The 25,064-nt window shown below is 50.6% G+C and overlaps 1 protein-coding gene across 1 annotated transcript; it reads right to left on the reverse strand.

Annotated features, from left to right (window-relative positions):
* Positions 1-348: 348 nt before the first annotated feature.
* On the reverse strand, positions 349-3,566 carry TIFAB (TIFA inhibitor). The gene is made up of 2 exons (XM_036845485.1): positions 3,446-3,566; positions 349-1,399 (listed from the first exon to the last, which is right to left on the reverse strand). Exon 2 carries the CDS (start codon positions 1,387-1,389, stop codon positions 766-768), a length of 624 nt encoding a protein of 207 aa, XP_036701380.1. The 5' UTR covers positions 1,390-1,399; positions 3,446-3,566; the 3' UTR covers positions 349-765.
* Between the last annotated feature and the right edge of the window lie 21,498 nt (positions 3,567-25,064).

Genomic DNA, 25,064 nt, shown 5'->3' on the forward strand with positions numbered 1-25,064 from the left:
GCCCTCTCATAGAATTAGTCCTGGAAGAGCCCATTGCTCTGGGAAGCTACCTTCCCCTGAAGACCTTTGCCCTCTGGTCAGCCAAGGCTTTGATCCAGAAGTGAGAGTGGGGGGGGCATGAGGATGAAGAGGATGACAGTGGCAATGCATTCCCGGGCAGGCCCAGCCCCCAGCTCCCCATCCGCAGGAAGCCCTCCGCTCTACCTTCATCCTTTCCAGAACTGTGAGCCCCCGCCTTGCCAATTTCCTCTTACACCTCTTCTCTATTTCCCGCCCCTGCCTCTGCATGAGGATGTGGCGTGCAGGCGGCCCATCTGGGGATCAGGGAATCCTACTGGGTATGCCAGCTTAATGAAATACTTGCAGTTTATTAAACACAGGCTTCCCTAAGCCCCGAGTGCCTGTGGGTATTTGAAAGCCCAAGGTAACCCCAAGCTACCACAAACGTAATTGTTACATGTGTCCATGCATTCCTGGTGCAACCTCAAACTCCAGCTCTTAAGCAGCACACAAAATTAGCAACATAAAGTAACTCCTAGTCAGATGAGAGGGGGAAATGTGGGGAAACACTGAGAGAGGCTCCCAGAACCCCTCAGGGCCTCTAAAAGTATATGAAGTTCCTGTTACCTTGCATAGCTATGGATGCGGAGGGCACCCCCCTCACCCCTGGTGGTTCATGCTTGCAGAATAGGTTCATTATTACGCGGCAGGCCTGGCTTGTCAACCTTGCATGATGTAGCTTGACTATTTCAAGTCCCATTTCAGCTAAGGCTTGCTCCGGGGTGGCCGGCGGGGCTCGCAGAGCGCACTGTCTGGGGGCTCCCTCTGGAGCTGTATTTCTGGTGCTCCTCCAGGGCTGGGCTGGGAAGGGCTGTCGAGAAACCCCAGGTGACCCCGAGCCTGCTGCCCTGAACCTGAGGGAGGCTGCTCCTGGGGGATGATTTCCCATTCGTCGGTCTCCTCAGCCTGGAGCCTGTAAATCAGGGGCGAGGGGCTGAGTTGGAAGCAGCAGACAAAGGCCTCCAGGGAGGTGCCTCCCTCGATGTGGACCACCATCTGCATGCCAGAGAAGGCGACCCTGTTGACGGTGCTCAGGGGCACCTGCTCCAGGAACCTCAGCGTCAGCCCGTTGACCCACACGCAGCCCTTGCGGCTCAGAGCCTTCAAGTTGAAGGCCAGCCGGGCACTGCCCTTCTCCAGGTAGGGTTCCAGTGACAAGTGCTGGCGGGAGAGGCGAGGGAGCTGCAGCCGGAGGTGGGCACCCAGGCCCCGGCCCACCAGCAGTGGGCTGGTGTCGTGCTCTAGCTGCGGAGGGACATTGGCAAAGGTGTCAGGGCCTGGCATGGGGTGGTGCAGGCTCACCCGCAGGACCGTGAGGGGCCTCTCCATGGACGATAGCCTAAGAAAGACGGAGCACAGACACACAGGCGTGGGTGGAGGCAGACACTCCTCTGTGATTCCCTGAGCCCGGACATTCTTGCCCACCTCAGGGGCTCCCAGCCACCTCCGGCCAAGCAGGGCCGGGCACTGGACGTCGATGCAGTCATTCTGCTCCAGCCAGGCTGCAGCCACGGCCAGAGCTGGTATGAAAGCTCAGGCCCGCTGCTTCTAGCCTCAGCTTCATCCCTAACACACTCTGAGTGAGGCATGTTGCTCAATCTCCAAATTTTAGTTCTCTCTTCTGTAACGTAGGTATGTTGATCCTTGTCTGTGCAAGGTCCAAGGCATACCAGCCTGTGTGGTGGGGTTTGCATGGCCTGTTGGCATTTGGGGACAATTTGCCCTGCCTCATGGAAAGGGAAGGACAGAAGGTAGGATCCACCTTCCTTGTATCCGCCAGTCACACAGCAAATGCTTGCCGCGCCCTCCTCTGAGCCAGGCGCTGACCAGTGGCTGGGGATGAGCTGATCAACAGGAACACCAGCTGGGAAAGGAGAAGGGGTTTCTAGCTCCCGGCGTTGTGGAATGACACAGAAAAGGGGACCCCCGCCTGCTCCTGGGGGATCAGAAAGGCTGCCTGGACACCCCAAGGAAGAACAAAAACATCTAGCACATTCTAAGTGCTCCTATGCGCGCGAATGCCACAGGCATCCCCTCTTCACTGTCTGGGGCAGAAGACAGATCCCGGCGATGAATTTGGAAAGAGCTGAGATCTCTCTCAGAACTGATGGGGCTCCATGGAGGTCAACTGGCCATACATATCTGCCAGTGTGCAATGCACATGTCACTTGCCTCTGTAACTCCGTCTCTAGAAATTTGTCCTTTAGAATCTCACTGGCACATGCAGGAAGCCTCTGTTCCTGCATGGATTTGAGGAACATAAACTCTCTGGCACATGTACCAACCCCATAGGGCCCAGGACATGCCACCACCTTCTACAGGAACCAAGGACTGAGTGGATCTGAATAACTAAATGTACACTTCCCCAGCACCAGGCTTTTGCTTACAGTATTTTCTCTCCTGAGAATGCATCTTCCATCCCAAACTGCTCAAGGCCCGGTTCAAACGTGACCTCTTCCATGAAGCCCTTTTCCTCTCTCTGCACTCAGACCCTCACAACAAGGAGGGTCCCCCCGGGGCTGCTCCATTCAGTCCCTTTTGCATTATGTGTCAGTTCTGTGGGTCCTTGCCCCATCTGCCCTGTGCTCCTCTCTTCCTGTCGTCCCTGAGGCCTCCCGAGGGCAGAGCTGCCTCGATGCCCCGTGTCCCACTGCCCGGTCCAGACGGGGCCTGGCCACAGCAAGTGTCTGGGGGCACACCTGCCAAATGGCTAAATGAGAAGAGGCTCACACATGTGAAAATCATGTGAGATCAAGTCCAGAGAGACCCCACATGAGAGTCTGGTCCTTAAAGGCTGTGGGACAGGCTCCAGGTCCCTCCAGACCCTGGACTCCGTATCTTTTGGGTGAAGTAATGGTGAGAACCTCCCAATCTGACAGTGAGTGCAGAGCCCTTAGGGCACACCCTTTTCCCTCATGCACACACACATGCAGCCCCACACAGACACACCACAACCACACCCCGCTTCTTGCCCCAGCCTGCAGAAAGCCTCTCCCTGAGGTGTGCGTAAACCAGGCCAGGACAGCTGAGCTGGACAGCCAAGTCCTCAGGCCCGGCCTGGAGCTCAGAGTTCACTTCCAGGAACCAATCCCATGGCCCAGGGACCCTAAGAGAATCCCTCAGAAAAAAGGGTTCAACACTGCTCTTGTGACCTTACTCTCTGCTCTGCTGAATCCTCCAGAGCTCATAGAAATCCCCCTGCCGGGGCAGAGCCCCTGCAGAGGCCTTCTCTTTGCTCCAGGACCCCAGTTGTTCTGGGGAAGCGGAAACTCAGAGGAAGACTCTCCGGGGTATGTGCCTGGCAAGGAGCCGGCAGGGGCCCCGTTCCCAATCCCACCAGGCCTTCTCCCCTCACTGTGAGCTCAAGTCTCTGACCTCCACCTACCTTACTTCCAGGGTCACGTCTGACTCCGGCACTGCAGCTGTGAGCTCCCGGGAGGAAGTGGGTCTAGGCTGGGGCGGGTCTGGGGATGGCAATTATGGCTACGGTTCGGGGAAGTGATGTGTCAGAATGCTCATCAGGTTTGTTGCTTTCTTCCTTTTTCCCTTTAGGAAAGAAAATGGAAGTGTAATTTCTTGTTGCAGAAGTGCAGCCCCACTGCTAAGAGGTTGGAAACCCCAGTCTGGGACCCTTGCTAGGAGAGGCCCCTGAGTTCCCTCCCGGGTTTCATCTCTGCCAATCTCTACTGCCCCATCCCCAGGAACCTTGAGAGCTATTTCAGGGTATGAACAGGGTTCCTCTTCCCCCCTGCCAGGTGGGTGGGGCAAAGGCATCCCAGACCTGTTAGAAAGGGGGAGCTCTTTTGGATAGAGGGCCAGTGAGGGGAGCTCCCATTGCATGTGGGAGACTGTGAGGGGGCCACTGTGGCTGGACCAGGGGTGGCCAAGGGAGCTATGGGCAACACGGCGGTCCACTGAGTGTCTCAGGAAAGGGCAGGGCCTCAGGGGAAGGATAAAACAGCTACTCACAGAGGGTGGCCTCTCCAGCAGTAGGACAGCAGGAAGGCCACCTTCTATGCCCACCTCTCCAGGGCTCTGCTGGCCTTCGAGGGCCGCCTGGAAGAGACCAAGATGGATGTGTGTCCAGCACTGGCCCCAGATGATCTCAATCTCTCTTCTCTAACTGCTTCCTAGAAAAAAAAGAAATACTTGCTAGAAAAAGTTAATATCAAACAGAGCCTCTACAACTTCTCATTAACAATGTTCTACGATTAATAAAAAAAGTACTAGGCATGCTAAGCTACAGGACCAACTGTCAAACAAGAGAAAAAACCAACAGAAACAATCTCACTATGTACGTCCACAAAAAGACCTGTACAAGAATGTTCACAGACGTGGATGGACCTAGAGACTGTCATACAGAGTGAAGTAAGTCAGAAAGAGAAAAACCAATATCGTATATTAACGCATGTATGTGGAACCTAGAAAAATGGTACAGATGAACCGGTTTGCAGGGCAGAAGTTGAGACACAGGCGTAGAGAACAAACGTATGGACACCAAGGGGGGAAAGCGGCGGGGGGGTGGGGATGGTGGTGTGATGAATTGGGAGATTGGGATTGACATGTATACACTGATGTATATAAAATTGATGACTAATAAGAACCTGCTGTATAAAAAAATAAATAAAATTAAAAAAAAAAAAAAAGAATGTTCACAGAAGTTTTAGCCTATTAACCCCAAACTGGAAACAACCCAAATGTCCATTAAGAAAAATGGATAAAAATTTGTATAATATGTATACAGTGAAACACTACACAGCAGTAAAAAAGAGAATGGACCAATGATACACAAAACAATGGAGATGAATCTCAAGACCATTATGGAGAGCAAAAGAAACCAGGCACAAATGATATAGACTATATGATTCCATTTACATGAAATGCAAGAACAGATAAAACTAGCCTATGGTAATAGAGGTCAGAGTACTGAATGATCTCTGCAGAGAGGTATTGACTGGTGTATTCGTTTACTGGGGCTGCCATAACAAAGTACCACAACTGGGGTCGCTTAAATAAACAGAAATGTATGTCTCAAAGTCCTGGGGACTAGATGTCCAAGGCTGTTTCAGCAGGATTAGTTCCTTCTGAAAGAGAATCTGTTCCAGGCCTGTCACCTAGCTGCTGGAGGTTTGCTGGCAATCCTTGGCATTGCTTGGCCTGTAGAGGCATCACCCTGATCTCTGCCTTCATCGTCACGCGGCATCCTCCCTGCACGCAGTGGTTCCAATGGCAGCATTTCAGGCGCGCTGGTTGGCTTATGAGGGAGAGGGGCCTGGGGCAGGCAGTCAGGCTAGACCTCAGGGCTCTTGCCGGCACCATAGCCCTGTTCAGCACAGACAGCTTCACCTCCCTGATGGATGGATGGATAACCAGAAGTCCAAATGGCCACTCTGAGGAGCTTTAAGGTCTGCAAACACACCAGGGCTGAGCCTGCTGAGTGGAAGGTGGCTGGCCATGTTCCAGAGACCTTCCTCGCGGCCCATGGGTCTGCCTAGCCCAGACTGCCGGCCAGCTGCATATCTCGGAACCACGGTCCTCCCCAGGGCCCCTCACACACACTGCCTTCCCTTCTTGGTGATGCTCAGGTATTTCCTCCCATCTGCAGAGAAGGGCAGTGGGCCTCAGGCAGAAGCCTGGCAGGGGCTTTGCTGCCCCTAGGTGTATGACCTTGGGTAAGTCCTATCCCCTCTCCATGCCTTAGTTTTCCTCGCCAGGGCATGGGACATCCCTCCTCACTGCCCCCTGGAACCAGGCCTCAGTGAGAGGAAAGCTGTGTCCCCACTCCCAGCCCTGGCACGGGAGAGCGTGTGGGTGGAAGAGATGTGCTCATGGCCCCTGAGTTCCCTCATAACTCAGTTCCCAGCGAGACAGAGAACTGAAACAGCCAGGGAACTTATCTGACAAGGGGAAGAACTGCCCAGCTGCATCTCCCACGGGCCAGCAGGAAGGCATGCTGGTAACTGTCTGGCCTTTCCCCGGGGGCAGGGTGAGAGCCAGGGAAGGTGAGAGCAGGGGGAGTGGAGGTGCTGGCTTCTCTCTGCACGGCGCCCTTGGCTAGGATGGCCTCCTTTGGCTGGTGTCAGGACGCTGGGGAGGGTACATCAGTGAGCAAACGCCCCCAGTCGTGCTCCTTCGAGAGCTCAGGGACAGAAGGACAGCTTCCGGGGCTCCTACAATGATGGGCAGATGAGGACTCTACTGTTAGATAGACTCAGGTCTGGGGCTTGGCTCCTTCTTGTAGCAACTGTGTGCCCTCAGACAAGTTACTCAGCCTCTCTGAACCTGATTTCTGCTCTGTAAAATGAGGATAATTTGTTGCTGTGTGAGGGCTAAATGAAACATGTGCAAAGTGCCAAGCACGTGGGGAGGGTTGGTAGGTAGGACACCAGAGTCGAGTGCAGATGCATCCTGGGGAGAGGGGCTGGCAGAACCGACTGACAGCTTGCACAAACCCCAGATTCTCAGAAGCCTTCAGGTTTTGCTTAAAACAAACATAATTCTGGAGCTGAATATATAATTTGCCTGAGTTCAATAGAAATTCCATTTTTAAGCGATAATGAAGTAAAACGGATGCTCTAGAAAGAATCTCCACGTTCTGGCTGGGGCACGTGGCCCTAACCCAGGAGAAGAAGGCTACTCAGTACACAGGGAAGGAAGCTGAGGCTTCCAGCAATCAGTCGACTAATTAAGATCACATGTCTGGGAAATGTCCAAACCAGGATTTGGGCCCAGTCTGTTGTACTCCTGGGCCTAAACATGAAGCTATCGTGCCTCATGGGTGGTGTTCTGTGCGGTCCAGCTGCTCCACCTTCTCCAAACGTGTGCTCCGCTGGCTGTCTGGCAGTGCACTCAGCAGAGAGGGCCCTGCTTCCAGCCTGCCAAGCCAGTGTGGCCGCTCACCACCCCCATCCCCATCAGGACATCCCCGCGTGTCCTGATAGCCTGTGGCCACCAGGTGGCAGCATCCCTCAACCCGGTGGCTTGCTCTTCTAGGCGGAAAGGGGCGGACGGTGAAAGTCCGGGGGAGCCATTCATGGGACTGCTGGGGAGGGAGGGCGAGAGGGTCCTTGTTTCTCTGACTCAGAATGCCCTGAAATGGCCCAACGTGAATCTACAGCAAATCTCACCAGAGGACACCAACTCCGACCGTGGAGATAGAGCTGGAAGCCAGAGCGTGAGGCCCCACAGAGCGGCGATTGGTTATAAGGGCAGGTGCTGGGACAGACATATCCCTGCCCAGGGACAAACTTAGTATGCAACACAGCGAGGGTGAGAGGCCAGGTCTGCTTCCTTACCTGTAAGATGGAGTAGTCATGATCCTCTCCAAGGAGGGGCCCCCTTGGAGGAAAGGCATGCACCGCCCTCGGCCCAGGCCAGCACCTCGTGCTTACTAAGCGCTCAGGATACGGATGGAGCGGTTGTTACCATGATCATCAGGACAGTGTTCCCTGCCCCCACTGAGCCGTCAGGTAAGAAAAAAATTAGCTGTCACTTGTAGAGGTGGTGCTGTGATGGCGGGGATGCCCAGAATATGAACCCAGGAGGGGCACCTAAACTGCCAGGGGTGGGGAGCACCAGGGAAGCACCCTGGAGGAGGGGACGCTGTGCTGACTTGTGCAGAATGACTAGGAGCTGGCCAGGTGGAACCGATGATCGGTGGGGTGGCACCTGGCGGAGGAAGGTGGAGTCAGCTGCCCAGCTGCTGGAAGGGCTCTCCCACGCTTTGCTCTATGCCCTTGGCTAATAAGAATGGTAACAACGACAGTGATGGTGCATTTGAATTTTAAAACAATAATGAAATGAGCATTGAGTGAGTCCTGACTCTATGCTGTGTCCTGTGCTAAGCCCTTATACGAACTGTCTTATTTAATCCTCACTACACCTGTGGGAGAGGTTCCAATATTAATTCTGTTTCACAAATGAGAGAGCAGAGGCACAATTAAGTAACTTACTCAAGATCACCCACATAGAAGGTCACGGAGCTGCCTCTCAAACCCAGGTCTGATCTTCAGATCATTGCCCTCAACTCCTGTGCTCCCAAGGGGCAAGCCCTTTCCCCTCTATGGGCCTTGGGTCCCCATCTTCTGATGGCTGGGCTGGGCTGGGTGAAGCAAATGGCTATGAGGGACGGCCCTGGCTGCTTATTCCTGCTGCGTTCCCTCCCAGAGTGCTGGTGGGGCCTCCTTGCACAGGTGGGGCTGGCCAGTGCTGCCAGGGGGGTGACCGCCACCTGCTCCAGAGCCAGAGATGGTGAGCATTCTGCCCATGCTCCCTCCCCTATTCCAGGGGTCACTGCTAAGACCAATTTCATTATTGTTCTGTGTTCTTAATATATGTCAATTTTACTTTATGCTAAATCCAGTAATGGAGCCCTGACCAATGCCTGGGGCAGGCCCCAGAGACATGGTGCCTGGGAATTCTGAGGCCTTCTGGGCTCTCACCTTGGGGTGGGATAGTCAGGCCACATAGAGCCAGTGCCAGCAAGCCTAGCAATTACCTTGTGCTTTTACTTCCTTTTTTCCCACTGAGCTAAGGGCTGTCCCTTAGGCTGCCGGGGGAGGCGGAGGCAGAGGCGTCTTGCATCCTGGCCTGTGTGCTGTCCCCTCCTGCTTCACCCACAGCATCCAGAGCAGCTGTGGGCTGGAGGGCAGGGAGAGAGCCCTCACCAGGAGCCCAGCCTTGGCTCTGCCATGGACATACTTTGTGGCAAGTTGCTTTTCCTCTCTGGGCCTCACTGTCCTCATCTGTAGAATGGGGATAATCATGCCTGCCCAACCTCCCTGGCCTTATAGCCAGTATCTTCATCTAACACTTGGAGAGGGATCAGCTTTCACCTGGTCAAAAGGATTTGCCAAGGGCTTCTTTCTTTTTCAGTCAAGAACCCATATTGAAGAAACACAGCTTGGTCTTATTTACAGAACGCAGCTGGCCAGGAAAGATGGCCCCAAACACAGCACAACACACATCAAACATGGGGTTTTTGTTTTTAATTAAGTGAGGTAAAAGCCTAGCATAAATACTTAAACTAAAGTTTAGGAATAAAATGTATTCTGAAATTAGCATGTCTTCAAAGGCAGATTTTTAACATACCATGAAAAAAACCTCTGTGAGGCAATTTAGGTGGTCCCTGGTGCCTAGAAGTACTCCATGTAGATCTGACAGCAGGAGGGTGGAGGAAAAAAAAAAAACAAAACTGTTCCTCTGCAAATAGTTATCTTTCTTTAAATTGTGGTCAAATGCACATAACACAGTTTCCCATTTTAGCCATTTAAAATGTACAGTTCAGTAGTGTTAAGTATATTCAAGTTGTTGTACAATCTCCAGAACCTTTTCATCTTGCAAAACTGAAACTTTAAACCCATTAAACAACTACTCTCCGTTTCGCCCTCCCTCCAGCCCCTGGCAACCACCATTCTACTTGTTTCTGTGGGTTGGACTATTCTAGATACCTCATATAAATGGAATCATACAGTATTTGTCCTTTTGTGATGGGCATATGTCACTTAACATAATGTCTTTACGGTTCACCCATGTCGTAGTATATGTCAGAATTCATTCATTTTTAAGACTGAATAATAATCCATTGTACGTATATACCACATTTTGTTTATCCATTAATCTATCAATGGACATTTGGGTTGCTTCCACTTTAGGCTATTGTGAATAATGCTGCTGGGAATATGGTGTATAAATACCTGTTTGATACCTTGCTTCTAGTTCTTTTGGATATATACCCAGCAGTGGAATTTCTGGCTATGTTAATTCTGTGTTTAATATTTTGAGGATCTGCCCTACTGTTTTCGATAGTGGCCACACCATTTTACATTCCTACCAATAGTGCAGAAGGGTTCCAATTTCTTCACATCCTTGCCAACACTTGTTATTTTCTGTTGTTGTTGTGTTGTGGGTGTTTAATTTTATTTTATAGTAGCTATCCTAATGGGTGTGAGGGGGTATCTCATGGTGGTTTTGATTTGCACTTCCTTAATGATTACTGATGTTAAATATCTTTTAATGTGCTGTTGGCCATTTGTATATCGTCTTTGGAGAAATGTCTCCTTTAAATCCTTTGCCCATTTTTTAATTGGGTTATTTGTTTTTCTGTTATTAAGTTATAGCAGTTCTTTACATATTCTGGATATTAACCCCTTATCAGATATGGGATATGCAAATACTTTCTCCCATTCTATGGGCTGCCTTTTCTCTCTGTTGTGTCCTTGAATGCACAGAAATTTTAAATTTTGATATAGTCCAATATACCTATTTTTACTTTTGTTGCCTGTGCTTTTAGTGTCACATCCAAGAAGTTATTGCTAAATCCAATGTCATGAAGCTTATCTCCTAAGAGTTGTATAGTTTTAGTTCTTACATTTAGATCTTTAATCCATTTTGAGGTAATTTTTATATACCGTGTAAGGTAGGCGTCCAGAGTCCAACTTCATGTGGATATCCAGTTTTCTTTCAAATAGTTATCTTAAGATAAGATTTATGATTGATGGTGACAGTTTACCATATTTGACCGTATTTGGTTGAATAAAATATTTTACATACCTTGGCTACAATACAAAACAAAAAGCATTCAAATTCACCTAGTAGGTTTTGTTAATTTCATGTTCCCATCTTTATATTGTTTAACAGAAATACTCTTCGTTAAAAATAACATGCTGCACCCTCAGCAGTGTGGATTGTTTTCCAACAATATAAATTTCGGGGAGGTGTTAGTGGGCAGATCAACGAATCATCCATGCGGTGGTCACTTACCAGGGTCAGAACCTGCCCTTTCCTGCCTGTGAGCAGGATCCTGTGATGCTCGGTCTCTGCACTTTCCCGTTGTTCCTGATATCACAGATTTTAAGGGTAAGGGTTGGTGTCATTGTTATGTTTTTGCTACCGGGAGCTTCTAAATAAAGCTCCGGCCAGACAGCCACCACTGAGCACCATTTTTTGCTGGTTTGTGCCCCAGACTCAGAGCCCACGAGCAGAGTTCTGAACCCCCAATGCAGTAGACACATAAAACCCAGAGATTCAAAGCACTTCTGAACTTTTGATTTGCTCATAGTTTAAAGCTCCTCCTAGAAGGCTGCTGCTTTAAACTGCTGGATACTTCCCACAGGGAAAACTGGTCTCCAATGCACAGAGTGCCACCCGCAGCAGGCGTTTGAGGGGCCTGTGCTACCCACGCTGGGTGTCCACTCACCCCAGCCGCCTCTCACACCTCAAGCCACCTTCCACATCTGGAATAGTCATCGTGAGCTGGAGGAGGACCTGAATTTCCTGGGAAAATGCTAAATCACGGAGGCTTCTGGTGCCAAGAAAAATAGCCTGGCCAAGATTTGGGGCTGTGAGCCTCAAATGCCACCTCAGGAAGCAGCCGTCACCATGCGTAGTGCAATCTGGCTTGATTTTGCCAAAACAAAGGAAAGGCCCTCCAGCAATTTCTGTGGCTTTGTTTTGCAAAATTAAATTGCCTGCTTTTAATTCTCCTTTACCGGCTTAATAAAAATTGGAATTTCAAAACCAGTGAAAGACAGAAACCTCACTTTGGAGTGGATGTCAGATCCCACATGACGTGCATTTCAGTCTGGGACAAAGAGGTGGATCATGGAAACTTCTGGGAAGTGGAGGCTTTGGTGGTAGTAGGATCCCTAGGCTTTGGAGCTCCTGGACCACCCCCATGTGTACATGTTCTCGGAGCCCATGGGGACTCATAGCTGTTTCCACACACAGAACAGAAGCTTGCCAGACTTCCCCACTTCAGGACCCTACCCCGGCATGCCTCCAGAGCCAAGTTCCAGCTCATTTATGTGTTATTTCCAAGTGGGGCTTCTGGACCTCTTCCCAAGGAGCAGGCTGGGCCCAAAGGGTACTGGCCTCCTCTGCACCCAGCCCTGGATGGGCTCTGCAGCGGCCAAGCATATGAGACACCCCCTGCCCTCAAGGAGGTCCAGGCACATGCAGAAGACAGGCTCTCAGACAAGTACCACCCAGTGGGACCCGGGAGGGAAGCATGAGGACAAGGGAGTCCCAACAATGTGCCAAGACCAGCCTAGGGGGATTAGAAAGGCTTCCTCAAGGAGATGATGCCAAGGCCGGTCTTGAAGAACCAGCAGGAGTTGACCAAGTTAGTAAGGAGGAGCAGGCATCTCAAGAGGGGTCGTGCATGAGCAAAGACTCACTCAAGTGTGAGGGAGCCAGACGTCAGAGAACTATTAGGAGCAGGAGCAAGCTGCTGCTTCCTCAGCCTCTGCACGCACACCGAGGTTCTTCTGTAATCACTGCCCCCATGTCCTCCTGGCTCTTCCCCTCCAGTCTCTCCCTTGACCCTGTCAAAGCCCCAAAGTTGATTGGGTTTGATGGGGCATGTTGGCCTTCATCGCTTAGCTTGTTTTCCTATCTCTGCTGTCCTGTTGAGTACCCTAAGCCACAGCCCCTCATGAAGAATATACAGTCTCTGCCCCCAGAATGTGGGAGGCCACCAGAGAAAGAAGGTCCAGCATACAGTCTGGATGGCCATACCCAGAGAACCTGCAACCTGGGTCTTTGGAAGGTAGTGTGGCTCTTGGGTTAGGTGGACTGAATCTTAGTCCCACCTCCACCACTAATGTATCAAGGGACTTGGGCAAGTCACATTAAGCTCTCGGAGCCTCGGTTTCCCATTTCCAAAATGGCGAGGGAGTGAGGATGCAGTGAGATTGAGGTCGTGCATGGAAAGCACAGAGCATGGAGACGTCAGCTAGCGTGACTGTACTGACTGCCCGAACCTAGATGAAGAGAGGCAAAGTGGTGATCGCCTATCTTGTCTTCTCCAGAATTCCCACATTAAGTTTTTCTCTACATTCTCTCTCCCTCTCTTCTCTCTCCAGTGTAATGAAGGTTTGGCTGGTTTAACACAGATCTAAACCAGTGGCTTCAGCAAGAGACAATATATTTCTCGCTTACCTAATAGGCCAGGTGTAAGCAGTCTAGGGCTCCTAATGGTGGTTCCACGGTGTCAGCAACCTGAGTTCTTTCCAGCCTGTCACTCTGTCAACCCCAGAGCATTGTCCTCATACACGTGGCTCCAAATGGCTCTTCCCTGCCACGTCTGCATCCCAACCAGCGGGACTGGGGCAGACCAAAAAGCACATGGCACATCCTCTCCCTTTAAAGGCATGACCTGGAAACTTCCCACATCACTTCTGCTCACATCCTTTTGGCCTGGCCTTAGCTACGGGCTAGACCTAGCTGCAAGGGAGGCTGGGTAGCTGTGTGCTCAGTGACCAAATGACGGCTGTCTTATCATAGACGAAAGGGAAACCAGATATTGGGAGACGATTGAGTCTTCTTTTCTCAGCCCGCTAGCCTACTCCTCAAGGGTGGGAAAGCTCAGAGCTGGGCTCCACTGCTATAGATTTATTCACACGGAGGGAGGCTGACTGCTAAGCTGACACCTCGGAACCGCTGTAGTGAAAAGCCCCACGATCAGTCCTCTGCCTTCTTAGAGAGCGGAACAAGGGACAGCCTAAAACAGCGGCAGGAAGACTGCAGTTTAGCTGGGGGAAGGCTTCCCCGAGAGAGGGGATTGTTCTCTGTAGAAGCCGCTGGGCTTCCACACACGACTTGGTACAGGCCTCTGTGCACTGGAGGGTGGCTGATGACCAGTCGCTGGGTACAGAGAAAGTGGTGGCTAGAGGGACGAAGCCTGAGATTACTTTCTCGTCAAAAGAGACAGTATTTCTCTGAAGGGTACAGTCTGTTCTGAGACACAGCCTCACAAAGTAAAAGGCTGTTTGTCTGCTTTATTTTTATGTACTGTTTTGAAAAGTTTATATATCCACACTGTTTACAATCTTTGAAAAGATAAAAAAGGAGTAGAGTTCAAAGTCCCTCACCCCTCCCAATAGGGAAGCACTGTACTGAGTGTCCTGAGCGCCTTCCTGATGCTCTTTCTGCAAGTACAGCAAACGTGAACAGACAATGCCGCCGTGCCCACCCACCTCTTTTCTAAACACTCTCTGGTGCCCTGCTCTGTGGCTGTGTCCTCAAGGCCAGCAGCTCACGTTCTTCCCAGTGGCCTCGCTCTCTCTGTCCTTTGATATTTCACAAGAGTAGCCCGAGACATGACAACAAATATTTCATACCCTCCACACGTGACATTTTTCACATATGCTTTACAAATGTGCGTCTTCACCCCGAATCCAATGTCCTGGGAAACATGTCTTTTCCACATGGCCACTAATATAATATAAAAAGCATTTTCCCCTTCCCTCAGCCCCAGGGGGGAGCTATATCATGAAAATGGAAAAGTGATGAGAAAATGAGAAATCCTGCCTACAGAGCTCTCTCTCCAAGTGGTTTTCCAGAGGTTCCCTGGGACTGCGTCACCTTGTGAAGCGTAAATCACCAGCTAGGCCTGCTGAAGCTGTCACCCAGTGGCCCGGTGCATGGCTATTTCTGTTTGGTGGCCATTGACCCAAAACGTCCCTGCTGTGTAAGTGTGGTCCTCTGCCTGTCCACCCACTTGCCTGCTGTCAGCAGGCCTGGCACTGGGGTGGGCACACACGCCCCGTGGGCCCATCTGCTTGCAGAACTGCAGAGTTTCTAGGTGAGGCCCATGACCACCACAGTTCAACCGTTTGGAGGCAAACCCTACTGCTGCCGGGCTTGCCACAGACCATGGGGTGCCTCCAGTGCCTTCCAAGAAAGCCCGGGGCCTCTGCGCTCAAGCTTGGCAGCCTTTGCGAGCCTTCAGCACAAGCCATGGCCTGGAAACCCGGGAACTTGGCTAAAACACCGGGGCCAGGGCTTGGTAAATGCCAGCCTCAGCCTGCCTTTTCTTCCTTCGTCCTGCCCTTCCCTCTAACCCCGAACACACCCAACTTATCAATAAGTGCAGCTCAGAGAAGCAAATTTTCCCCTGGTCTCTGGCTCTCCGGTACTTCCAAAAAAACTCCAAGCCCTACTGTCTATAAGAAAGTTCACAGTTCGCGGGTGATAGGGGGCGCTGTCGGGCAACATTTGTGTGCTCAAAACGTCTTGCCTGCATTTTTCAAAAACTAGGCATTCTTTTTTAGAACAAGTTGAGGTTCAGAGCAAAAATGAGCAGAAAGTACAGAGAGTTCCCTTATACTCCCCTGTGCCCTGCCCCGCCCCAACCCACAGCCTCCTGCACTGTCAAAATCCTCCACCAGAGTGGCAAGTGTGTTACAGTCTGTAAGCCTACGTTGACACATTATCATTGCTCAGATTCCATAGTTTACATTAGGGTTCACTCTTGCTGTTGTACGTTCTATTGGGTTTTGGCAGATGTATAATGACAGGTGTCACCATTACAGTATCATACAGAGTAGTTTCACTGCTCTAAAAATCCTCTGTGCTCTCTGCCTTTTCATCCCTCTCTCCCCTCAATTTCCAGAGGCCACCAAAATTTTTACTGTCTCCACAGTTTTGCCTTTCCCAGAATGTCATATAGTGGGCATCCCACAGTGTGTAGCTTTTTCACATCGGCTTCTTTCACTTAGTTACATACATTTAAGTTTCCTGCATGTCTTTTCATGGTTTGATAACTCATTTCCTTTTAGTGCTGAATAATATTCCATTGTCTGGATGTACCACACGTTTATTTACCCATTCACCTATGGAAGGACATCTTGGTTGCTTCCAATTTGGGGCAGTTATGAGTAAAGCTGCTCTAAACATCTGTGAGCAGGTTTTCGTGTGGACGTAAATTTTTAACTCGGTTGAGTGAATTCCAGGGAGCACACTGCTGGATTCTTACTCTGTGTATCCAGAGGCAGGATGTTCAGTGGGGTAGGCTGTCTTATAATCGGTCAGCTCACGGGGACCCCTGCAGAGTCTCACATCCTTGAGGGCCAGAACGCCCACCCCACTCTTTCAGAGTCCCTGCTCCCTCTTGGTTGCAGAGATACGCCGAGAGGTGTGCGTGGTAGGCCTGCCTCTACCCTCCTCTCTCTCTTTCATTCTTTACTCCACAAAGTTGAGGGTCTGAAGATTTCTCATTATAAACTGAATTTTTTTTTCCAACACCAGCATTTAAGAAAATCAAGTATACAGCTTTTCATTCATTACTGGTATTTTGCTGTCATTGTTGGAGTGATTAATGTCACACCTCTTATTTGTTCTGTTTGTTGCAAACATACAGCTGCACTGACATTCAAATTGGTTATGAAACAAACTAATAAAGAAGATGGGATATATATATATATATATATATATGATGGAATACTACTCAGCCATAAAAAAACAATGAAATTGTGCCATTTGCAACAACATGGATGGACCTGGAGGGTATTATGTTTAGTGAAATAAGTCAGACAGAGAAAGACAACTACTGTCTGTTATCACTTATAAGTGGAATCTAAAAAAAAAAAAAAGAATATAACAAAAAAGAAATAGATTCGCAGCTGTTGAGAACAAACTAGTGGTTACCAGTGCGGAGAGGAAGGGGCAAGATAGGGGTAGGGGATTAAGAGGTACAAACTACTATGTATAAAATAAATAAGCTACAAGGATATATTATACAGCACAGGGAATATAGCCAATATTTTATAATAACTATAAATAGAATATAATCTATGAAGAATTTGAATCACTATGTTGTACACCTGAAACTAATAAAATATTGTAAATCAACTATACCTCAATTAAAAAAACGGTTTTGGTGCTTTACCCCAGGGAATCTAATTCTCCCATGGATCTTTAGGGAAAGCTGTCCTAACTTTCAGGCACCCCAGTCTAAGCTGGGAGCCACCAGGACTTGGCATCTCTGCTCCGTGGATTCTTTGTCCTCAAACAAGAAACTGGTGACTAGTTTGGGCTAGTTTAGAGTATGGTATTTTAACCATTTTGTCTGAGCTGTCAACATTTTAAAATCAGGACCTTAGAAATATAAACCTTGTTTGCAGCTTCTCTTGAAAAGTCGGAAAATGAGGCCACCTGGGACTTCTGTTCCCACAGGGTACCAGCCTGTGCCCTCGAGATGAGCTGGACGCTCAGTCCCCTCCAGCCTGTCTCACCATCTGTCTTACATGCGAGGTTCCTGTAAGCCTTTGAGTTTGCAGCCCTTGTGTGAGGTGTGTGGTAACCTCCAGTTAACCAAGATGTGGTTTTTCTTTAGTACATGAGTCCCCACAGGACCAATAACAGAAATCACCATGAAGGCGCAAAGGTCTACCAGTGAGTAGGGGGCAGACATCCCAGGGTGGTCTGTCTAGACTGGGCTTCCTTAGGGTCTCTGGTCCTGATACTGTGTGGTGGGCCCTGCTATGAGTGCTTTAACATGTATCCACTAATTTGATTCCTTCAGTAACCCTATGAAGTAGGGACCGTTATTACCCTCATTTTACCGATAGAGAAACTGAGGCACAAAGGAGTTAAATCACGCATCCGAGAATGATAAATAGCATCTGTCTTCAAAGCTCCTGTGGCCTGATGGGACCCCTCAGGAAAGGTAGTCCTGGCTGTTGGGAATGGAGGGGAGCCATGTAGGGTCTCCCCAGGAGCCTAGACAGGAACCCCTAGACAGGGGTTGCTCCTCGGGACTCAGATCAGCTGCCTCTCAGTGGGAACACTGGAAGGAACCCGGATTCTGCTGGAGGAAGACCTTCTGGCCCCAGCCCCCTCTGGCCCCCAGAGCAGGCAGACTCACTTCTCACCTGCCCATGCATTCATCCCAGTCTCCGATTTTACAAAGGGCTGCCGTTTACTGTGTGTTTACTACGTGCCAATCCTCTAGGTTCGTTGTCTTACTGAACCCTCTTAATGACTATTTTGTGTCAACCTGTGTCCCCATTTTACGGAGGAGGAAACTGAGGTGTCGACAGGTTCCCTCGCTTGCCTGAAGTCACAGAGCTCACCAGTGATGGGCAGGCTATGAACAGCCATAGACGGAGGTGCTCGGACCCCCTTTACTTCTCTGCCCTCTCTGAAGCTTACCCCTTGCCCCTTGCACTCAGTTTCCCCTCCTTTGCTCTGATTTCTGGGCCCAGCGCCAACCCCCAGCCCCCAAGTGGCCCCTGCAGTCTCTTCTCTCAGCCTCTGATCCGTGGCCTGCCTTCTGCCTTTTGTCCCCATGCATTCATTTATTAGATCCAGCTTCTAATTGTGATGTTCACATCTACCATCTTACTCATGCATTGCCAGCTTGACCTATTCATTTTTGAGAGGAACAGTACAATCTCCTACTATGATCATGTTCTCATCACTTTTCCCTTTTAATTCTGTCAAATTTTGCTTTATCTATTTCCAGATTATGCTATTAGGTGCCTACACATTCCCCATTGGTAATCCTTTGCCTTACTATCTACTTAGGCTCATAAGATAGTGGTACCATATTTCTTTTGATTAATGTTTGCCTGCTTAATTTTTTTTCTATCCCATTTATTTTTTTGATAGTTTTCTTTAGGTATAGTTACTTTCATTCAATAATCTAACACATACTTATCAAGGACCTACTTACTGTGTGCTGAGCACTGGGCTTGGCCCTGAGGATTCAGTAGTAAACTAGTGTGTTGGTGCATTAGTTTCTTTTTTTCTTTTTTTGGCTGTGTTGGGTCTTCATTGCTGCGCGTGGGCTTTCTCTAGGTGCGGTGAGCGGGGGCTACTCTTTGTTGCGGTGCACGGGCTTCTCATTGTGGTGGCTTTTCTTGTTGTGGAGCACAGGTTCTAGGCAAGCGGGCTTCAGTAGTTGCAGCACGCAGGCTCAGTAGTTGCGGCACACAGGCCCTAGAGCATTTGGGCTTTAGTAGTTGCGGTGCGTGGGCTCAGTAGTTGTGGCTTGCGGGCTCTAGAGCGCAGGCTCAGTAGTTGTGGCGCAGGGGCTTAGCTGCTCCGTGGCATGTGGGATCTTCCTGGACCAGGGATTGAACCTGTGTCTCCTGCATCGGCTGGTGGATTCTTAACCACTGTGCTGCCTGGGAATTCCCCTCATTAGTTTCTTATGACTGCTGGAGCAAACTACTACAAACTCTCAGCCTGTGCAGTTCTGGAAACCAGGAGTTTGAAATCAGTATCAGTGGGGCTGAAACTGAGGTGTTAGCAGAGCCATGCTCCTCCCAGAAGCTGTAGGGAGGGCAAACTTTCCTTGCCTTTTCCAGCTTCTGGTAGCTGCCAGCATTTCTTGGCTTGTGGCTGCATCACTCCAATCTTCAAGGCCAGCATCTTCTAGCTCTGCTCCCTCTACATGGGGCCCCCTCCTCTGTGTGTGTGAAATCTTCCTCTGCCTCCCTTTTATAAGGATACTTGTGATTGCATTTAGTCCCACCCAGATAATCCAGGATAATGTCACCATCTCAGTATCCTTAATTTAATCACATCCTTTGCCATATAAGTTATTGTTTATTCTTTTGCCATATCAGGTGACATTCACAGGTTTCAGGATTAGGAAATGAATATGTCTTGGGGCCATTATTCAGCCTTCCACAGTCAGGAAGCCTTCCTTCAGGGAGCTAGCATTCTAGAGAGTCAGGAAAGGAAGGAGGAGTGATGAGTGTGTAGCTGGGGTTGAGGGCAGCAGGGTCAGAGAACCAGAGAGACTCTGGTTCACAGGAGACTGAATGAAGTGAGGCGTGAGGCCTTAAGTGCAAATGCCCTGAGGCAGCCAACTTGGCTGGTCAGGGATTGTCTGTGAGCTCAGGAGGGGGCATGGGGAGGAGGCTGGAAAACCAGGTGGGGGACAGACAGTCCCTGAAGGGCCATGCAGGCCATGGTGACGGCTTTGGATTGTATCCCAAGGCAATAGCGAGCTGTGAGAGGGCTTCCAGCAGTGGAGGGATGTGAGCTATTGAGCTGTGCAGAGCTAACAGGTGCCTCTTCCTCACAAACCCTTCCCTGGGCAGATAGGGGACGACACAAGGAAGCTGCCTCTCAGGCCACACCACCGCCCAGCTACAAGCCTTTCAGGCCCTGATCGATTGTCCCTTATGCTGGGCACCTCCCGCGCCCCAGACATTCCACTGAGCACTCGACACCCATGTTTGTAACAGGGCACTCCAGGTGATACTGGACTCGGTGCTTTTGAAATCTCAGATGGCTAGAAATGGGTAGGGAAGGGGGAGACTTCAGAGCTCATGCTCTGACCTTGAAGCAATGCTGCCCGCTTAAAGCTTTAAGAAGCTAGACTGTCTGGGCCTGAATCTGAATTCAGACACTTACTAACTATGGGACCTTGGTGGGGGGGGGGGGTCCCATAACCTCGTTATGCTTCTCTTCCTCCTCTGTAAAATGGAGACCAAATGCCTTCCAGTGTCCGTGTGAAGATTCAAAGAGATAAAACAGGCAAAGGGCTTATAGCAGGGGCTTAGATTAGGAAACACAGAATAAATGTTAACTGTTGTTATTTGATTTTTAGTTCCTGTAGGAGACAACTTTGAGAGCAAGCTATTCCTTTGTTTTCTGAGAAGAGGGAAAAATAACTAACAGGGCATTTGATTTTATACAGAAAAAGCCAAGATGCTCTTCGGGGATGGAGAGCTTCTAGGCAACAAAATAAAAACACTTGAGAGTTTTGTTTTGTATAATTGCGTGAAAGGTTGTCTTCATCAGGGAAGAATTGTGCCTCTTGCCGGTTTGCTCGCAGAAATAAAAAGGAAGCGATTTTCCTCTCAGGCTGCAGAAGGCTGGGGGTTCTTGGAGCTGGGGGAGGGCAACATGGCTGGAGCTCCCCCATGTGGAGGGGGTGATGGCCAGGGACCGCAGGGACAGTGGGTCAGGCGGGGCCTGGGGCCACCGCTGGCGTTAGGACTTTGAGCCTGCTCGCACCCAGGAGCTAGCCAGAGGTTTTCCATCATGCTCTGTGGTTCCCTCCTGTTATTCTTTCAGGTGAGTCTGGGCCTGGTTGGGTTTGGGAGTATTGGAGGAGCGTCCCTGGCCACATTTGGGGTGGGAGACTCTGGGGCTCAGCAGGGCCTGGGAGAGCTTGTTATGAGGTGGCAAGAGGTCACTGGAGAAAAGGAGAGCGGGGAGCTAGAGTCAGGAGGTGAAATGCGAGCTGCAGCCGCAGCCAGGATTTGAGGAGGGCAGACTCAGCCTGCAGACTCCCAGCAACATCGCAGAGGGGAGCCTGATGAAAGTGGCGATACTGTAACCAAGTAGGCTGAAGGCTGGGTCTTTTGTGCTAGGTGGGCACAAAAGGGAAGCCTGACCTTTGGGAACAGTGAGGATCTGGGCATCTAGTTACAGATGATTTTTCATCTTTGTAGTAACCCTATAGGGTAGGTACTGTCATGTAGCTTGTTTTTCAGGTGGGGGAATTGAGGCACAGAGAGGGTAAGTATTGAGTCCCCAGTCACACAGCTAGTAAGGAGCAGAGTTGGAATTCGCACTGGGTCTGTCTGACCCCAAAGCCTGCTGGTTCCTCCAGGGAGCAGGTCCTTACCTCAGCTCTGCAGTAACTGCAGTCATTGAATCCTGCTCAAGGCCTCCCAGGGAGGAGAGTTTCTGGGAAATCCCTGCCCTGTAGGAGCTGGTGGAAGAGAAGCCCCTTCCTGAGTATTCTCAACGCAATTCAGGACTTCCTATTCACTCCGGAGCCCCACCCTTCTTTTCTCGAGGAGGAGGCCAAGGTTGCTGGTGACTGCGAGGCAGTGTGTAGAGTGTTTGGAGCGTGGACTCAGGAGCAGCGTCGCAAACCTCTGTTGACATCACAGGTGCTGGGGCCGCCCTGGCGATGCCGGGGATCCCCAGCGGGGGTCAGCCCTTTCCCGCCGGTCTGCGAAGCTGCCGGTAGATGGCGCTCCGACCCTGCTCCCTGCTCTGCGATCTGCGCTCCTGCGCTTCGTGCTCCAGATCCCAGCGTCCGCCCTCCCATCCCAGGCTCACCGGTCAGCGCCGGCACTTTCAGAGCAAGAGCTGTTTTTTTCACTGTCTCTCTTTTTTTTTTTTTTTTTTAAGTATTTTATTTTATTTTATTTATTTATTTTTGGCTGTGTTGGGTCTTCGTTTCTGTGCGAGGGCTTTCTCTAGTTGCGGCAAGCGGGGGCCACTCTTCATCGCGGTGCGCAGGCCTCTCACTGTCGCGGCCTCTCCCATTGCGGAGCACAGGCTCCAGACGCACAGGCTCAGTAGTTGTGGCTCACGGGCCCAGTTGCTCCGCGGCATGTGGGATCTTCCCGGTCCAGGGCTCGAACCCGTGTGCCCTGCATTGGCAGGCAGACTCTCAACCACTGCGCCACCAGGGAAGCCCACTGTCCCTCTTTTAACAGGCACTGATGTGACGCCTGCTGAGTACCAGGGCCTGTGCTGTGCGCTTTGTGTTCAGCGTTCACGGTCCAATGGGGAGGACAAACGAGGCCGTTGCAATGCAGTGTGACCACCACTAGGTCAGGAGGGACCTGGGCAGGAGCTTGAGGGCTAGGGGAGTGCTAAGCTCCTGGACTGGGCGGCCTCACACTGTCTGGGTGGAAGGCTGGAGTTGGTGTTCTCATAGAGCTGTGCCTGGGGGGATATTTGGGACCAGGGACCCCAGGCACACATTTGGTGCCCCAAGAAATGAAGGAGAGTAGATGAGGACATTGTTGAGTCTGTGCAGAGAGCGGCCGTCAGCGGCCCTGACCCTGACGTGGCAGCAGCACCGGCGGTGGCAGTAGCAGCAGTGTGTTCATTTCCTGGGGACTTCGCAGCTCCTCATAGTTTCATGGTGGACTCTGGGCACCCTCTCTGAAGCTGCTGTCTCTGTGGGTCTCAGGGTGTCCACCCATCACAGCCAGGCATCAGGGCTGCACCCAGGCTTGAAGGGAGATCCATCCGCAGGGCACCTGGGGGAAGCCTGCGGGGAAGCCTGCGGGGAATGAGAGGAGGGGATTGGGCTGATGGAGAGAGGAAATACTACCCTGCATTCAATACGTATCATGTGACGGCACTGTCCTGGGCACCGTACCCTATATTATTATCCTCACAGCAACTTTTTCAAGAGACATAATCCCCCCTGTTAGGCAGATGGCATCATGGAGGTTCAGGGAAGGAAAGTCTCAGGTCCACGTGTACACAGGGCGAGTGACAGATGAAAAGCTGTGCTGTTGACACTTGAAGTCAGGTGCCTGGGGGAGACTAGGGCCAGCACCATAGCCCCACCCCTGGCTGGTGTTGAGGAGGGGCCTGCTAGTGAACATCTGAGTGCAGAGCTGTGAGTGCCTCTTCCTGAGTCAGGCCGACTCCCAACTCATGCCCCCAGACTGGCTCTGGTTTATCACCTGGGTGCCTGGCCACCAAGGCACACTGCCTCTGGGAGCCCAGGGTACAGGGTACAGAGGGTAGGACCTGCAGCCCTTCCAGTCCTCATAGAGGACCTAGGTCACCTAGCCCACCTTCAGGGACTCCTGTGTTTTCACTTGCCTGGCCCTGGTTCCTGGTTGAAGTTCCACGTGCAGCTTGAATTCTGAGCCCAAGTCAAGCCATGATGATCACAACCTATGCCGTCTCTAACCCCCACTTCCAAAGCAACTTCTCAAAACCAGCCCCTTGAATACTCTCCCAGCTGTGTTTGATCCCCAGTCTCTCTTTTCTCTTCCTTCAAACAGTTCATTATTTTGCATGGAGATTTCGCTTTTCTTTGACTTTTTTTTCTTCATATATAACCTGATAAAAGGGCTCCCGTTATTTCAGAATATATTCTGGGCCCTATTCTGTGCCCAATTACACACCATCTATAGTTGATTTTCATGAAATTTAAATAACAAAGAGGGACGCTTATGTCATTTCTTCCTTATAAAAATACACCCTTGAAATCCTCTCTCATTGGAAAGCTGCAGCGTGTCCGCAGTTTAACAGCTTGTGAGAGTGTGCGTGTATGTGCTGCCTCATTAGAAGTGCACACAGAGTGAGGTGTGTCCTGGTAACAAGAGCTAAATTTGCACTCACTGTCCCCAAGTGGAAACAGACTGCCCGGAACGCCAGGACTTGGCAACATCTGCCAGTCTCTGCAACAGTGTCAGCCCAGGGCGACCTGACACAGGGAGGTCAGAGATCCCATCCTGTGGGCAATGGATCCAAGGAGGGTGTGTGTCGGCAGAGGCTCGGGGGGACTGCAAGTGGACGGGCAGGATGTCTCAGTGGCAAGACATTAAATACCCAAACTGAGCTTACCCCTCCCAAGCCCCAGAGGGCAGCCTGCATGCAGCTCGGGGTCCGTGTGCCTCATAGCCAGGCAAAGGAAGGGTCTGAATACTTGAAAGCTTGACTGAAGTCCTGGAGCTGAAGGTGATAGCTAAGAAACCAGAGGGCTTGATGGGACCCTTGTGATGGGGCTATTCTGTTGAACTATGGGGTGATGATATTTGACATCCAATTTTAAGTTTCCCTCTTCTGGATTGAATTCCTCATATGGGGCCTGGCAGAGAGGAGAGAAGGGAGTTCGTCCCTGGATGGGGGGCTGTCAAGGGCTGGTGATAGGAGAGGAGTCTGGATTGTGGAGGAGGGGGTTCTGCTCAGACCTCAGCCTTCATTCCTTGCATCCCAAAGCCCACTGCCTCAGCCCCTGTGCAAGTTTTTGTGCCAGTTTCACAAAAACATCCTGCCTCTAGGTCTCCCCTTAAGGAAGCTGCACAGGAGCAGAAGGGCACCTACAGTCACAGGAGCCATTCCAGGTGACACTCAGGGGTCTGGACATGACCTCCTTGGGCCCAGCCTGTCATCCTAACCAGACTGGAGGAGTGAGACTTGGGCTGGGCCTTAAATACATTGATGCCTGAGAGAATAGACAGGGGATGTCTGAGAGGAGGGAAGGCATAGACAAAGGCCGGGAACAGGCAAGTACAGCTCAAGTTTGGAAGGAGGGAAGAGCTGGTAAGTTTGGTAAAGATAGTTGGGAAATCTCCCATAAGAGTAAATCAAAATAAAAATATGTGTTGTTGTGGGATTAGAAAAAAACATAGAACTGCACCCTAAATCCCCATGTTACCGGGACCCACACCTGAAAAAGAATTGTGATGATAGTAGTTAAGGGTTCAGTCTCCCTTAAGTCAACAATAATGGAGGAAACACTAAAATGTAATAAACATCACCTTAACCAA

Source organism: Balaenoptera musculus, chromosome 3, assembly GCF_009873245.2.
Source record: "Balaenoptera musculus isolate JJ_BM4_2016_0621 chromosome 3, mBalMus1.pri.v3, whole genome shotgun sequence".
Taxonomy (NCBI): domain Eukaryota; kingdom Metazoa; phylum Chordata; class Mammalia; order Artiodactyla; family Balaenopteridae; genus Balaenoptera; species Balaenoptera musculus.

Coding starts and splice junctions, on each gene's coding strand:
- TIFAB (XM_036845485.1), bottom strand. CDS start 1,389: ATGGAGAGGCCCCTCACGGTCCTGCGGGTGAGCCTGCACCACCCCATG.